Here is a 15,563-nt window from a genome sequence, read left to right on the forward strand (position 1 = left end):
TTTTCACAACGGGGTCAGTTGGGGGCTGGGTGGGAGTTTTTCTGGGAGATGAACAGAAATAAATACAGAAATATTAGCATAAGGTCATTTAGGCTGGAAAAGACCTTCAAGATAAGCAGACTCAACTTTCAGCATGACCTACTGAGTCCCACCATTATCTACTGTGCTTCCTGAGGACATACATGACAAGCTTATCCCTGCAGGTATTTGCATAGTGAATATATTCACCCTCTGGTTGCTTTGGAACATTTTAGAGGTTAAAATCCCATCAGACTTTTTCACTGTGTGCAGCCACTGATACAGGCAGGAGGCTGGGAATTACCTGATGGGCTCTAGTTACAGACTACTGACACAGTAAAGGATTGATTTCATTTCATTTTGGCCATCAGAAAGTTTGGTGGCTGGTTTAAGTCACCCATCTAGACTCCAATTATCATCATATGGAGAACAGCGCATTTAGGAGAACTCATCTCAATAAACCTGAATGAAATCACAGAATCATAGGATCACGGGAGGGCTTGGGTTGGAAGAAAACATCAAGATCATTCAGTTCTAAACACCCTGCCATGGGCTGGCTGCCCACTAACCAGCTCAGGCTGCCCATCACCCATCCAACCTCGCCTTCAACACCAAGGACAGGCATCCACAGCTTCTCTGGGCAGCCTGAAATGGAAGCAGTGAGCCACATGTTGAAGATACTCAAATATTCATGACTGTAGAGAGAGCCAAATACTCCATACATATTGCCTGCCTGGTAAATGGCATTAAAATGCCAACAACAGACTCATCCAGCTCATTGAAAATGGTGTGAACATGGCGTACAGGATTCTTCCAGCAGCTAGTTAGATCTGCAAAGTGTAAAAACATGAAATCTCAATGCGATACCATTCTCCCTCATAACATAAACAGACACATAACTGCTTTGGGGTGCACTGTTACCAGCCTGTCAGTTGCTGTTGGTCAGTGCTAGATGCCAAAGGTCCCACTAACACAGCATGAAGCCGAAAGCTAGACGCTGGAATCAGATCTCCTGACCTTACCATCAGAAATCGAGATGTCATATTTTGCTCAGAGGTGCCTGCTTGTAGGAGAGACAGCTTCCGAGCTTTTTCTGCTCCAGGAACCAGCTCCAGCTTCAGAATTTAAACAGCAGTCAGAAATTAAACTGAGCTTTGTCACCTCCATCAAATAGAAGGAGTGGTTGGGTGGTACAGCTTTCCAAATCACTTAGAAACTGTCACAACAATCAGATGCCTACCTTTTCTTTTTGAACTTGTTAATACATAGAGCTTAATAGCATCAGAATGCCCCAAGCACTTCAGATAACACGACAGCTGTAAACCCTTCTTTCAGGATTCCTTTGTTTAACCACTGAGTAACTGTAATTCAGTGGTGCTGGTGGGAGAAGGGAAGTCCTAATCTTCCCAGATGGTGAATAGAGTTGATGTTCACATGCAGACTGGTGCTGCAGCAGAGCCAGAAACCACTGATCTGGGAAACACAGCACCAAGAAAACAATGGGAATAGCTTCATAAAATCAGGCAGCTTCACCCAAATTTCATGTCAGGTCCATTATTCTTCCTATTTTCAGGAAGAAATGTTTTCCCTTATTCTTGTAGTTTTATTTTCTTTTCCTTTCCAGCAAGCAGCTTTGTAGCTTACAAATTGTTTTCTAATCACCTCCTGGTGTGGACAAATCACACAGGTCTGACTCCATGTTTTACATAGTTAGCATTTTATATTTGTTCCACTATGGAACTGTACAGTCATAGAATGGCCTGGGTTGAAAAGGATCCCAAAGATCATCCAGTTCCAACCCCCTGCTATGTGCAGGGATGCCAACCACCAGACCAGGCTGCCCAGAGCCACATCCAGCCTGGCCTTGAATGCCTGCAGGGATGGGGCATCCACAGCCTCCTTGGGCAACCTGTTCCAGTGCGTCACCACCCTCTGAGCGAAAAACATCTTCCTAAGATCCAACCTAAACCTCCCCTGTCTCAGTTTAAAACCATTCCCCCTTGTTCTATCACTGTCCACCCTCATAAACAGCCATTCCCCCTCCTGTTTATACGCTCCAATCAAGTACTCAAAGGCCACAATGAGGTCTCCCCACAGCCTTCCATTCTCCAGGCTAAACAAGCCCAGATCCCTCCACCTTTCCTCATAGGAGAGCTGCTCCAGCCCTCTGATCATCACAGTGGCCCTCCTCTGGACCCCCCCCAACAGCTTCACATCCTTCCCAGGCCTGGACACAGTGCTGCAAATATGGCCTCACAAGAGCTGAGCAGGAGGGGACAATCACCTCCCTCTCCTGCTGGCCACCCCTTTTTCAGTGCAGCCCAGAACACACATGGATCTATCTTTTCCATACGGATATTCCCATCTGTGTACATATATATACCACACCTACACCCCCACAATCTGCTACAACTCCATAGAATTTTCAAGGTTGGAAAAGACCTGGATGATCTTATTATCTTATGATCTCAGATCTTATGATCTGGATGATCTTATGATCATCCAGTCCAACCATCACCAATACTTCCCAGTTAAATCACATCCCTCAACACAACACCCAAACTTTTTGTAAACTTCCCAGGGTCGGTGACTCTACATGAGAGAAAAGGGCACTCAGATAAGGGATTCTGCATTTGCTATTAGCAGAGGTGGGATGAGACCGAGCACTGCCCCAGCTCCAGGGATAACACAGAAGGGCTGAGACCTTCCAGCTGCTTCCACCCAGGGTCACACAGCAAAGCCGACCCTGCAGGAGTCTGCGTCATTCTTTGCATGGCATTGCTAAGAGGAAGATCCCCCCCCTACCCTTGGCTCTACACTCCAGCTGCTGTCTGCCATCTGTAAAGCCACCACAGCTCTCCTACTGGAGTTCCCATCTGCACAGTGACAGCTTGGTTTCTTCTTACTGTCAAAGCAGCCACAGCCTCAGTGCTTCTCAAATCTCCCCTTTTCAGCTGATTTCCTCTTTCTAGTGGCTGGGCAATTCCTCCCTCTCACAGTCATCCCTCTGCCCCACTCTGTGCCCACAGACCCACAGAGGGCACACAGAGCCAGCCCTGTCCCAGCTGCTGCTGCTTCACATCTGACAGTCTCAGGAGCTGAGATCCAGGCCGAGACAGCAATGCCCAGACATGGTTTGTAGGACGTTTGTGAGAGGAAATAGGGAGGCTTGTGATTAAACCTGCCCCCTAAGGAGGAAGGCAATGCTGCCTGCAGCCCCAGCAGGCATTACAAAACATCCCCATTTACAGGAGGGTTTTAAATAGCACAATTCAGGAACTACAACTGCACAAATTCCCGCATGCCCTGGAATAAGTTTGGGAATGGACAAGGTTCTACCACCTGTGCAATGCCATAGAAATAACAACCATCCACCTGTAAACCTCCATCCTCTCCCCTGCTGCACAAAGGGAAGCTCAACAGCAGTGCACAAATGTCCCAGCAATGTCTGAGCACTGCTCTGTGCATCCCAACCTGCTCATCCCATCCACTCCTGGCTGGGCAGCAGGATTGGGGTGGCACACTGCAATGGGCACAGAGGAACATGGAAGCCCCACACATGTGAGGAAGGGGCTGGCTGTGCTCCACACTCACGTTATCAGACGTGATTTGCCCTTCTGTGGGGAGCCTCTGCTCTTTCCCAGCTCATCCTCCAGCGTCTGGGACTCCAGGATCTCATTCAGGCTGTTGTTGGCTGCGGGGCAGCTCCATGAAGAGCCGCCCCTCCACCGACCGGCACACAACAGCCGCTCCCGCGCACTGCGGCTCAGCCAATCGGAGCCGGCGGAGCTGCCGCTGCCCGATGGGACCCCCCCCCCCACATATTGACCCCCCAGACGAGGAAGAGGAGGAGGAGAGCGACGAGGAGCTGCCGCAGGAGCTGACGTTGGGGCGGGGGGGCAACGCGGGGGGGGGTCGGCAGTGGGGGGTGGGGTAGGGGAGGGGGTGGGGCAGCATTACCCCCGGACCCCGTGGACCCCCCCCCCCCCAGCCAAAGTGCTGCTCTCCGACCCCCGCGGGCTCTTTGTGCAGCCGCTGCCCTCCAGGTAAAGACCACGCCCCAATTTGTGACCCCCCCCCCCATATTGCGCTTTGCCCACCCCCTCCCCCAACCCCGCAACCCCCCCCCCTCCCCACATCGCCCCCCTCCCCCCCCCGGGTGGGGTTGGTGGGGGGGGTGTTGTCGACGATGTGCCTTAAGCCGCGCCGGGGTCGTGTGCCAAACCCCCCCCCCCTCCATCAAGATGAATGGGGCGCTGAGGGGGGGGGGGGCTCAGCCGTGAGGATAAAGGGGGGGGTTAATGGGGGGGGGGGGGGGGGCGGCGCTATAGGGAACGCAACTGATTTAAGCCCCCCCCCCCACATTAACACCCCATTGTGTGTGGGGGTGGGGCACCCAATAACCCAATAACCCCCCCCCAGTGCCAAACAGCCCCAACACCCCCCTCAAAGCCGCTGCCTTACGCTGTGCCCCCCCCGCATGAAGGCAAAATAGAGAGGAAAGTGTTTTCCTGTCTTAATGAGGCATCACGATGCTCCCTGTGAAGGGCAAGTATAGTGAAAACGGGGAACTGGAGTAAGCTCTACAGCAGACTACAGCAAAACGGTTTGACTGTTCTGATGTCCCTGCAGAGAAAGAAGACGTGTTTACAAGCAAGGACAAGGTACAAAAGGAAGTGAAGGCTGTACTGACTCAAAATACCACGCTGAGCTTGCCCAGGAGAAGACTCACCAAGATTCATGTCACAGGTGAGAGAAATTGTTTCGACTGTATTGAATCCCCCAACAAAGAAGGAGGGGAAAGTTAAGTGGTTTGACACATTCAGCCCCAGCATTCAGTGATGTAGACGGTGCTTAAATTCTGTTTATTTCATGCTCTGTTTTGTTTGCCTTCTGAAGCTATGAACACTTAGAACTTGGGTAGCCTCAGCTTAAGACAGACTGGAAATAACTGGGGAATTTCCCTGGGGATCTCAAGTAGATGCAATGATAGCAAAATGAGAAGTCAATAATTTCAGGGGAAATTAAAGAATATTAAAGATATCTTCAGGGCACAAGCACACCCCTGCAAATGCTTCTTCCTAAGTAGTCTCAGAGACAGCATTTGGTCACAATGCTAGAAGGCGGCACTGGTGGTTTCTATTAAATTAAAGAAACCTGCAACTAAAAAGGTTTTCCTGTATTTTCTTTTGTTTTCTTCTCTATAGCAGGTACAAAAGAAATGCTTAAAAATAGAAAGGCTTCAAGCTGGTGCTTTTCTTTCCAAAATGGAGGAAGACAGGCATTCTATTTATTAGGAGAGTCTGATAGGAAAGTGGAAAAAGGCTTTTTACCAGGGTCTGTAGCAACATAACAAAGGGCAATAGTTTCAAAAGTGAAGAGGGTAGACTCAGTTTGGACATGAGAAAAGTTCTTTATGATGAGGGTGGTGATACACTGGAACAGATTGTCCGGTGAAGGTTGTGGGTGACTCATCATTGGAGTGTCCAAGGCCAGGCTGGATGGGGACCCTGGGCAGCCTCATTTAGTGAATGATGTCCCTGACCACGGCAAGAGGTTGGACTGGATGATCTTTAAAGCTTCCTTCTATACCCAAATCGTTCTATGATTCCATAGGGGAAACCATTTTATTACTGCCTCTGAAAACTCAGGAGATATTAGAATTGTTTTCAGAAATATGTAGGTGAGAAAAATACATTTCCTCACTATGACTTAATTACAAACAGAATTTAACCTTGACCCTCACCTGGCTTTTGCTGGCAAAGCAACTTACAGCTGTCAGCTTGTTTGGACAATTTAATGCCTGTCCCCTTGTATGAAACAGACTTTTCAATGACTGCGTATGCTGGTGTGCTGCTGGACAGTGGGGAAAGGGGTGTTTTTTAATTTTTGAAGATTTTGGAACATGATACTGGTGGAAATGAAAACAAGTTTAGGGCTATCTAAGCTGTTTTGGTCTGGCAGGGAGGAAGTTCTTCACTGGCAATTGATATAGTTCAGATGTTGGCATTCAGTTCATAGCACTGTCAGGAAATGTGAGTGGGAAAGCTGTCCTCAACGGTACAGTCCAAAGACTAATTTGGGCATTTGGGGAAGGCTGTGTAGAAAAGATTCATGTCTTAAATGTGCCCGTTTGCCTTAAATCCCAGAAGCAGAAGATGCTTTTATCAACAAGGAGAAGGTGCAGAAGGAGGTGAAGGCTGCACCAACAGAAAATGCCACGCTGAGCTGCGAGGTGGCCCAGGAGAAGACGGAGGTGAAGTGGTACAAGGAGGGGAAACTGATCACCTCGAGCAAGAAGTTCAGGGTGGAGTCAGAGGGCAAACAGCGTCGGCTGGTGGTGAGCCAGGTGGAGAAGAAAGATGCAGGGGAGTACAGCTGCGAGGCTGCTGGCCAGAAACTCACCTTCAAGATTCATGTCACAGGTAAGACAGGTGTTGTCTGAAATACAGCAGAGAACAGTAAAGTAAAATCTAGTTTCTATTATACAGTGCTCCAGGTGCAGTAGTCTGTGCTGAGGTTTTTCCCCTATACTTGATTGCCTGGGTTTGTAGCAAGTATTTGGTTTTAGTATGGCACAAAGACCTGTTTCAGTCTGTCTGTAGAATAATAATTACTGATATATGTACAATGGAAGCAGTGTTCAAGATATTATTCAAATCTCTCCTGTGCCTGAGATCCCAAACTGTAATTCTTGTTCACCGAAACATTTGACTAAGATAAGTATGTGCAGTGAGGCTGGAGTGCATGTTCTACGTGCAGCCTTTCATGGCAGGAGAAGCAGGAACTTCTCCTAGTAGTACACTGCCTTTTTCCTATGCCTTTATGTTGGAGGCTGCATCTGGATAGGTGAGTCTGCTACTCACAGTAAGAGACCTGGTAGAGCTGACTATTCCCAGAGCTCAAAGTAAAATAGATATCTGCAAATCACACACAAAGAACAAAGGACTGCGTTGGTGAGCATATTTCCTTTGTGCCTTTGACAGTCACAGTTGTGGCAGTGGTAGAGGCCATGAGGAGTCTGTTCAGGAAGCCAGGAGTACTGTTCTGGGTCATGAAAAGGCAGCCAGTGGTTTGACTATCACATGTTTATGTGTTTTGATGTTTCACAGTGGGTCTTAAGTAAAAGGAACTCAGGTTTTGGTTGCCTGCAGGACAGATGTTCTTTTGGGTTCAATATGTTTGCATAGTGACTTGCAACCATGGGACTGGTGTTCAAGGACCCTCTTGGTTCCTTCAGTTCCTAGGTTCTTTCTTGCCTAGATTTGACACTTTGTTTCAACAGAAGAGCTGATATTCTCTAGTGAAGGCTATTAGTTTGGGCACAAGTGGTAACCTAAACCTGTTCCAACCTGTACATACAAACCTGCAAGATGGTCTCATTTCAGTCCTTCTGTTTTTCTTTTCTTCCCTCAGAGCCAAAACCTGTGTTTATAAACCAGGAGCAGGTGCAGAAAGAGGTGAGTGCTGCCCTGGCAGCAAGTGCCTCCCTCAGCTGTGAAGTAGCACAGGATACAACCAAAGTAAAATGGTACAAGGATGGAAGACTGCTTGCCTCCTCCAGAAGGTTCAAACTGGAATGTGTGGGCAAAACACGGCGTCTGGTTGTGGAGCAGCTGGAGAAGAAAGATGCTGGAGAATACATCTGCCATGCTGCTGGCCAGAAGATGACCTTCGAGCTGGAAACAACTGGTGAGCATTCAGAAATTCTCAGCCAGGATTTTGTAGCCTTGTTGTGAACTGGGTTTTAGGGTGAAATCTCAGTTTTCTTTGCACCTGACAGTGTGAGAGTTTGCTCTGGCCCTTTGTGTACCTCCCCGGTGCTCAGCTGTTCCTTCCCTTACTTGGGGATAACGTCATTTATTCAAGGTGATGTCCAAACGGGCTTGTTAACAGTCCTCCGCAGTGCTTTAAGCTGTCATAGGTCAGCCAGAATTTATGCATGTTCTATAGCTATTCCTACATGTTGAAAACACTGCACTGTGCTTAAGCTTCAGCATATGTTCCAGTAAGTACAGTTCCATTAATTCTAGGGAATTGGGTGAATTAAGCATAGATCTGAAGGCTCCCTTTGCTGAGTGCAGAGATGGAAGGACTAATGTAGATTTGACTTGATATTTTCCCTTCTATGATGGGAAGGAGCTCCGTCAAAGTAAAAAAGTGGGCATTACTTCCCAGGGAAATAAGAGAAGTCTCATTATTCACAGGTGGTGAACTCTCATTTTCTCTCTCAGTCTGCAACCAGGTTGGGTTGCTGTTTCAGTACAGGCTGTTTTATGCAGGAACTCTGCTCCTCTGGTTAATCCAAGTTGTATCCAGGCCCTTCAGAAGGAAAGGGAAATAGCAGCACAGAAATATGGTCTGATTCTGACACAAATAAGTGCAGACCTGGAGAGTTAAAAGGGATTGTGTGATGTTCAAGGGATTTTGAAGCAAAGATGTCCCCTAGGTAAGATTTGTGGCTGACATTCCCTATACACTGTGGGCACACAAGCTAAGGAGAGACTAGTGATGAGCATGCAGAGAAGCCAATGGTTCAGACAGGTTTGTAGTGACACGACATTGTAGAGTTCTGTCTAGTTCTCCTTGGCATAGTTTGGAAAATAAAGATGAGGAGATTGGTGGTAACCAATATGGCTTCCTCAAATTCAAGCCATGCCTGACAAACTTGGTGGCCTTTCATGATGGAGTAACAGCATCAGTGGATAATGGGAGAGCAACTGACATCATCTACTTGGACTTGTGCAGAGCATTTGATCCCGTCCTGCATGACATCCTGGTCACCAAACTGGAGAAAAATGGTTTTGATGGATGGACCAGTTGCAGGATAGGGAACTGTCTGGATGGTCACACTCAGAGAGCTGCAGTCAATAGCTCAGTGTCCAGGTGGAGGGTGGTGTTGGGACCAGTGTTATTTAACATTTTTGTAGGCAACAAGGACAGTGGAATCAAATGAACCCTCAGCAAGTTTGCAGATGACCCCAAGCTGAGCGGTGCTGTTGATGTGCTAGAGGGAAGGGATGCTACTCAGAGGGACCTGGACAGGCTGGAGAGGTGGGCCCTTGGCAGCCTCATGAACTTGAGTGTGGCCAAGTACAAGGCCCTGCACCTGGGTCAGGGCAATCCCAAGCACAGGCACAGGCTTAGAGGAGAATGATTTGAGAGAAGCCTTGACCCTGAGGAGAAGAGTTGGTCTGGAGGGAGGTGTCCCTGCCTATAGCAGGGGGACTGGAACTAAATGACCTTAAAGATTCATTCAGTTCTATTGTTTTTCTACCCTTAATTTTGCTTGAAAGGTTTTAGAATAAATGAGATTCTGGTTTCCATGAAAACTGTTTGCAGGGAGCTCCATTGTAGCTAGTAAGTCTATCTTTTAGTTCAATGGCAATAATGCATTGACTGTGTTGAAGAGAGAAATGACTCAGGAATGGATGATGGTTTAGAATAAAACATAATCCTACTTATTTTCTATGCAAATATGTGTAAGGAAAAGATGCTGCACTCAGTTCTGGAAATACCCTGACAAATATATCTCTAGTGTTTCACAGCTGGAGATATCAAGATTGTTAAAGCACTGGAAGATGTGGAAGTGAATGAATATGGGAGTGCATCTTTTGTCTGTGAGATTTCACACGATGTGGTTCAGAGCCAGTGGTACAAAGATGACAACAAGCTGAAGGCTGATGACAACATCAGTATGCGGCAAGATGGTAGGGTGTAAGAGGGGGATCTTTCTCCTGAGTGGGGGGTGGGTTGGAGATCAAGCATATAAGACATCTGAAATGAAGAAGGTTCAGAAGGGAGTTCCCCTTTTGTTTTGGGACTGAGGTTAGGGTGGAACAAGTGACATGGTGGGATGCTTAGTGTGGGAAGTGTGATGCTATCCCACCATCCCACACTGCCGGGAGCAGGTAGGAAATGAGTGCAGTTATTTCGAAAGTGGGGGTGAACAGGGCAGTCAGTTCACCTCTCCAAAGAGGTTTTGTCTGACAGTGAGTGTGATCCTTCTGTATCAGGTACTTTGAAGGTGACGGTGGCCACATTTGGTCAGTCCTTGTAGAAGCCATGTTTAGATTACGCTTTGGTGGGGATGTGGACGTGGAGGAATGTGTGGTTTCATTGACATGAGAGAACAGGCAGTGATGCTGTGAAACCAGATGGATGATGCTCAGCCTGGCCACGTGCCTCAGAGCTCTTTGCTCAAGGAAGCCAAGTGTAGTTGTGGGTTTGCTCTCAAGAGCACAGTTTGGTAGGGATGAGCTGGCGGTTGGACTAGATGACCTTAGTGGTCTTTTCCAGCCTTAGTGACTCTGTGGTTCTCTGCTTCAGGAAAGAGCTACTCGCTGACTTACACACGTGTCCAAGTCAAGGATGCAGCAGAAATAAAATCTCTAGCAGAAAAGGCAGAATCTCGTGCCCATCTTTCAGTTAAAGGTAATTATGCTTCTCATGACAATTTTGATTAAATTATGTTATAAATGAGCTAACATCCTTTGCTTTAATTTCAAGGAAGTTAAACACCACCAGGACCTTTCACAGAAATAAAAACTTCTACCTACCTACCTTTCTGCCCACAAAATATCCAGCTTCTCTTTTGCAATTTACTTTCGCTAAGTAAAACAGATTATTTTCTTAGGAGGTTGATTTTCTACGTTTAGACTTCAGATTTGTGTTTGAACGTTGAGGGATAAAAAACATAGCTTGACTTTTTCTTCATTTTCTCTTGCTGTTTGAAAAGAGCACAGGGTTGTTTTTTTTTTTTTAATATATACAATGTTAGGGTATATATATGATGTTAAGTGTGATAAAGAAAACGGAGACATTTGAGTTAGCACACTACTCAAGTGTTCAGTCCCCACCTTTGCCACTGTTAACATTATAAGGGCAAGAACTTCCTGGAAAATGAATTTCTCCTAAGTAGAGTCATTACATTTGAGCTACAGAGACCTTTACTAGGTGAAAACCTGTTGTTCAGAGCTAAGTTGCTGTATTTAACCAAAGTAATTATCAATGTCTGTGTTTCATTGAACCTCTATTCCATTTCGTAATGCGAGGAGTTTGATATCGGGATGGGAAGGTCATGGTTTGATTTGGATGTTGGACTGGGAATCAGAAGATCTGGGCTCTTTTCAGGTTGTCAGTCTTATTCTCTGACTTCTTAACAACATTCTTTTCTTTCTATTATTTTTTAATGATGTTTTAAGGCATTCTGAGCTGATAGGTGTAGTGTTCATGTGCAGTAATGCTGACGTGAGTAAGTGGGGTGATAATGTAAGGTTTTTTTACATTCCTTCTAAATCTCTGCTTTCTCTTGTTCCATCCTTCTTAAAGAGCAATCCATTAATCTAGTGAAGGAGCTGTGTGATGACTATGTGACTGAGCCTGAAGAAGCCAAATTTGAATGCGAGATATCCATTCCTTCTGTGAAACCTCCCAAGTGGTATTCCTACGTGGGGAAGTCTTACAGGCTGGCAGAAACTTGATTATGCAGCAAGAAGGCACCATCCACCAGCTGACCATACCGAAAACCACCACTGATATGACAAGCACCATTCAGTTCTCAATTGGCAAATCAAAATCCACAGCCAATCTGCTTGTCAGAGGTAACATATCCAGGCTTGCTTTACATCATGAAGATGAAGAATTAATTAACGTACAGCCTTCCTTCACTGGGGTCTTTGAAATATTGTGTGTGTGTCTGGAGGGTCTGCTCCATTTCCAGTTCAAAGCCGTTGGACAATCAATGAGACAGCTGCATCTCAGTAAAAGATCTGTTTGAATAGCTGTGATGTGCTTACTATTCAGATCTACAGAGCTGAGGTTTTGTCCTTGGCTATACCAAAGAAGTCAGATCAGGTGAAATTAATTGTATTTCTGAACTAGACAAGTTTAAGTTTGGTAGCACCTAAATTTGAAGCAGTTTTTCATTGATTTCATCTGAAAGAAACTTGCAGGCTTTTTATCTGCTGTTGTCCCCAGCGTAAGAGTCTCCATTCACATCCTAAAGTACTTGTTATATTTTCAACTCACTCTTATTCAACTCAACTCACTCTTATTTGAATAAAAGCCTCAACAATTGGGAGCAATTTGTTTTGTGGGAGCACAGAACAAGAGCTGGACCTTGCATTTGGTAGATAATATACAGTATTACTTTATAGAAATGTAGTCAATGGCATTCCCTATAGACAATCGTTTGTTTTATCTTTAGAGTGGTTCAAAGAACCATTGTGAACATGACATTAATTGGAATGGAATACACGCAAGAGACTTTCCTCTTCTTCCAATTGTCCTCATCCTTTCTTCTCTTCCACCCCTGCTTTGCAGATTACCATATAGAAATCACCAGGAAGTTGGAGGACAAGACAGCTTTGGAACGTCATTCTGTCATCCTGTCCTGTGACTTCAGGCCTTCTCCAAAAATTGTGAAATGGTTCAAGGGCCACACACTCATCAAGCCCTCTGAGAAGTACAAGATCAAGAGGGATAAGCATTCAGCAGAGCTCAAGATTCTGAAGCTGAAGCCCGATGATGCTGGTGTGTACAAGTGCAAGGCAGGAATTGCAGAGACTGAGGCCACACTGACAGCTGAAGGTATGAGCAGGGAGGGTGACCTCTTCCATGTCCTATTTCACCTCAGATTTCTCTTCTTGGGGTTGATTTCTGCCATTCTCTCCTGCTAAATTTATAAACGTATAATGTTCACTGAGAAGATTACACAAAGATCATCTAGTCCTACCATTCTACCACATCCCAGTATGATTTATAGTAACAGTGGTAACAGTTCACCTTGTTTCCCCACAGCCCGCAATGTAGAAGTAACGAAGCACCTGCAGGATGTGGAAATTGAAGAAGAGAGCTCTGCTGTCTTCTCCTGCAAGCTGTCCCATGATGACGAGGACGTGGAATGGTTCCTGAATGGCAACCTCCTTTACACCAACAATTACAATGACATCAAGAACGTTGGCAATTGCTGCACACTGACAATGAAGCAGGTTAAGCCTGAGGATGCTGGCACAGTGACAGTGAAGTCAGACAAGGTGTCAGAAAGCGCACCTGAAGGTGATAGGTGGGTCTGATCACACCCCTCCTGGATGTAAGAAATGCTAAGGAGCTGCAGTTCATTCTATTGTGCAGCAATCCTGCTTCTAAAGCTGACCTCTCTGGGGTGACAAGTCATCAGAGGCTTTCTTCCAGTGGAAGGTTCCATTGCAGCAGATATCAAGGAAGGAGGATGGTTTTGGTGTCCTGCCAAAGCATTCCATTGCTTTTTATCATCATTTTATTTAGCACAAGGAGAGTTACAAGAGCAGTTTCTTTTACTGCTTCAGTAACATGCAGTGTCAATGCTGTTGTCTCCAAGGATTTATGACTGAAGGAGAGATCATTCAATGTGTGTTTTGCCTCTGGGATGACTAATGACCAGGCTGTGAGCAACCTGATCTAGCTGTGAATGTCCCTTTTTATTGCAGGGGAGCTGGGCTAGATGGCCTTTAAGGGTCTCCTCCAATTCTAAGGGTACTGTGATTCTAATCTGCTCTCCCCAGCAATTAAGCTCTTTTACTCTATGCGCTCAGAGTTTGAAGGATTTCCTCTTTCTCCTTTCTTTTGCATTTGGTGGAAGTTTTTTCCCCAGTATAAACATCTGATGTGTGAAATAGAAGATAGATAAAAGGAGTCAATAAAACAGGAAAATCAAAATTGTTCAGCAGCTAATCCTCTTAATCCTGTGGCCTGCTGTATGAGCTCTGCTCCATGTGAGGGCAATGCCAGCTCTCCAGCTTTAGAAGAGCTGCATCCCAATTACTTCATATGATATCAGTCCCACCCACCGGCAATGCAGGCTGTCCCTCCTGTTCCCTGTATTCTCCTACTGATTAGTTCAGAATTCCATAAAGTGCATTCAGTCAACAGACATGAAACCACTTTAGGTTCTATATTGATGTCATCAGTACTGGTAAAGATTTATTTATCCCTCTTTAAAAATCTGAAAGCAACTGGAAATGTCTCAACTTCTGTATCACATTGTTCTGTTTTGCCTTTTTAATTGCAGAGAACCCTGCTGTCTTCATGAAGTCCTTGGATGATGTTTTTGGTGAGGAGCGGGGTGTGATTAAATTGGAATGCAAAGTCTCTAAAGAGAAGGTCAAACCAGTGTGGAAGAAGGACGGTGTTGTGCTCACTTCTGGCAACAAGTATGAGCTGGTACAGTCTGGGAAGACCCTATGTCCCCTTATCCATGACCTTGAGAAGTCAGATGCAGGTTTATATACCTGTGATATTGGCACTGATGTTGCCAAATCAAAGGTCGGCATTCAGGGTAAGTACTGTGGAAAGTAAAGGAGTGCTAAAAGCACATTCAGTATGGTCACTATGTCTTACACCTATTCCCCCACGAGCCTTACTAGTTTCTACAATAGAAGTGTATTACTGCAATTTAGCACAGTGATGTCTGGAAAATTCCCATTGCTTTTGATGTAAATGTATCTCATTTTGCCATGAAAATCACCAAACATGTCAAGAATGTCCTGGAAATATTTCCTTTCTAAACATCCCTAAAATGGAGAAATCGTTTGAACACCAGTAGGGGTAGGATGGTAACAAATTAGCTAATAGAAACAGTTAATTTCTTGTCATAGGCAAAACCCTTTTTCTCACCCAGCTTCCTAGAGTTGTCCTCTCTGTTAGGTTGTTCCCTCTGTAGCTCATTGAATCTTCATTCTGCTCCATGGACTGAGCTGCTCTAATTGTAGTTCTTCCAGAGCAAAGACAAGAGATTTACGTCTCTTTTTTTTTATAGCTTTCTGGTAATTCTGAGTGGAGAATGTCTTAGAGAATACATCAGTAAGGAACACAGCCATGTTCTGCAAATCCTGAGTTAAAACACCAGTACTGCTACTCATGTCAGTCACAAATGCCTTTTCTCCATATAAACCTCATACTAACCTATCTCTTACCTTCCAGAGCTGAATAGTGGCATTACCAAATGGCTGAAAAACACTGAAATCCAGGAGGGAGAAGATTGTACTTTTGAATGCATTCTGTCCCATGAAAGCATTGATGAGTTCAACTGGACACTGACTGGAAGCAGAGTGGAAAGTGGTGGGCGATTTAAAGCTTCTAACGTGAGTCGGAAATATACTCTCATTATCAAAAGTGTGACTCCTACTGACGCTGGGGAAGTCGTTTTTACTGCCCGTCGTCTAACCTCCAAAGCCTCTCTGTCTGTGAAAGGTAATGAGATGGGAGAGATTCTGGGGCCTGATTCCTTCAACTGTCTTCTGATAAGATTGTCGTGAGAGCTAACTCATAATATGGTTAAAGTGAATAGCAACCTTCTACTTGAACCTCAAAGCACTGAGAATTTCTCTTAAAAATAAGTAAAAGGAGGAAACATTTTACACAAATGTGAGAACTACCCAAAGCACTGGGGTAGTGTTGGAAATGGGCATCTCACTACAGCTTGTTCCATTAACAGTAAATCAGGAATGATCTGTTGAGGGAACTGTGGGAGCAAATATCCTCTAAGTATAAGCTGAAGGGATGGC

At 45.5% G+C, this 15,563-nt stretch overlaps 1 protein-coding gene across 1 annotated transcript; it reads left to right on the top strand.

Annotated features, from left to right (window-relative positions):
* The first annotated feature begins 9,209 nt into the window (after positions 1 to 9,209).
* On the top strand, positions 9,210 to 11,603 carry LOC146760372 (myosin-binding protein C, fast-type-like). Its single transcript, XM_085551357.1, has 3 exons — positions 9,210 to 9,728; positions 10,348 to 10,452; positions 11,350 to 11,603. The coding sequence occupies exons 1-3, from the start codon at positions 9,716 to 9,718 to the stop codon at positions 11,499 to 11,501; spliced, it is 270 nt and encodes an 89-aa protein (XP_085407483.1). The 5' UTR covers positions 9,210 to 9,715; the 3' UTR covers positions 11,502 to 11,603.
* Positions 11,604 to 15,563: the final 3,960 nt, after the last annotated feature.

The sequence above is a fragment of the Coturnix japonica genome, chromosome 6 (genome assembly GCF_054131305.1).
Source record: "Coturnix japonica strain WE chromosome 6, WE-NBRP24, whole genome shotgun sequence".
Lineage (NCBI taxonomy): Eukaryota > Metazoa > Chordata > Aves > Galliformes > Phasianidae > Coturnix > Coturnix japonica.

Excerpts from the sequence above, each read along its gene's own strand:
- LOC146760372 (XM_085551357.1), top strand. Across the intron at positions 10,453-11,349 it reads TGCCCATCTTTCAGTTAAAG|AGCAATCCATTAATCTAGTG; the intron begins GTAATTATGCTT and ends TCCTTCTTAAAG.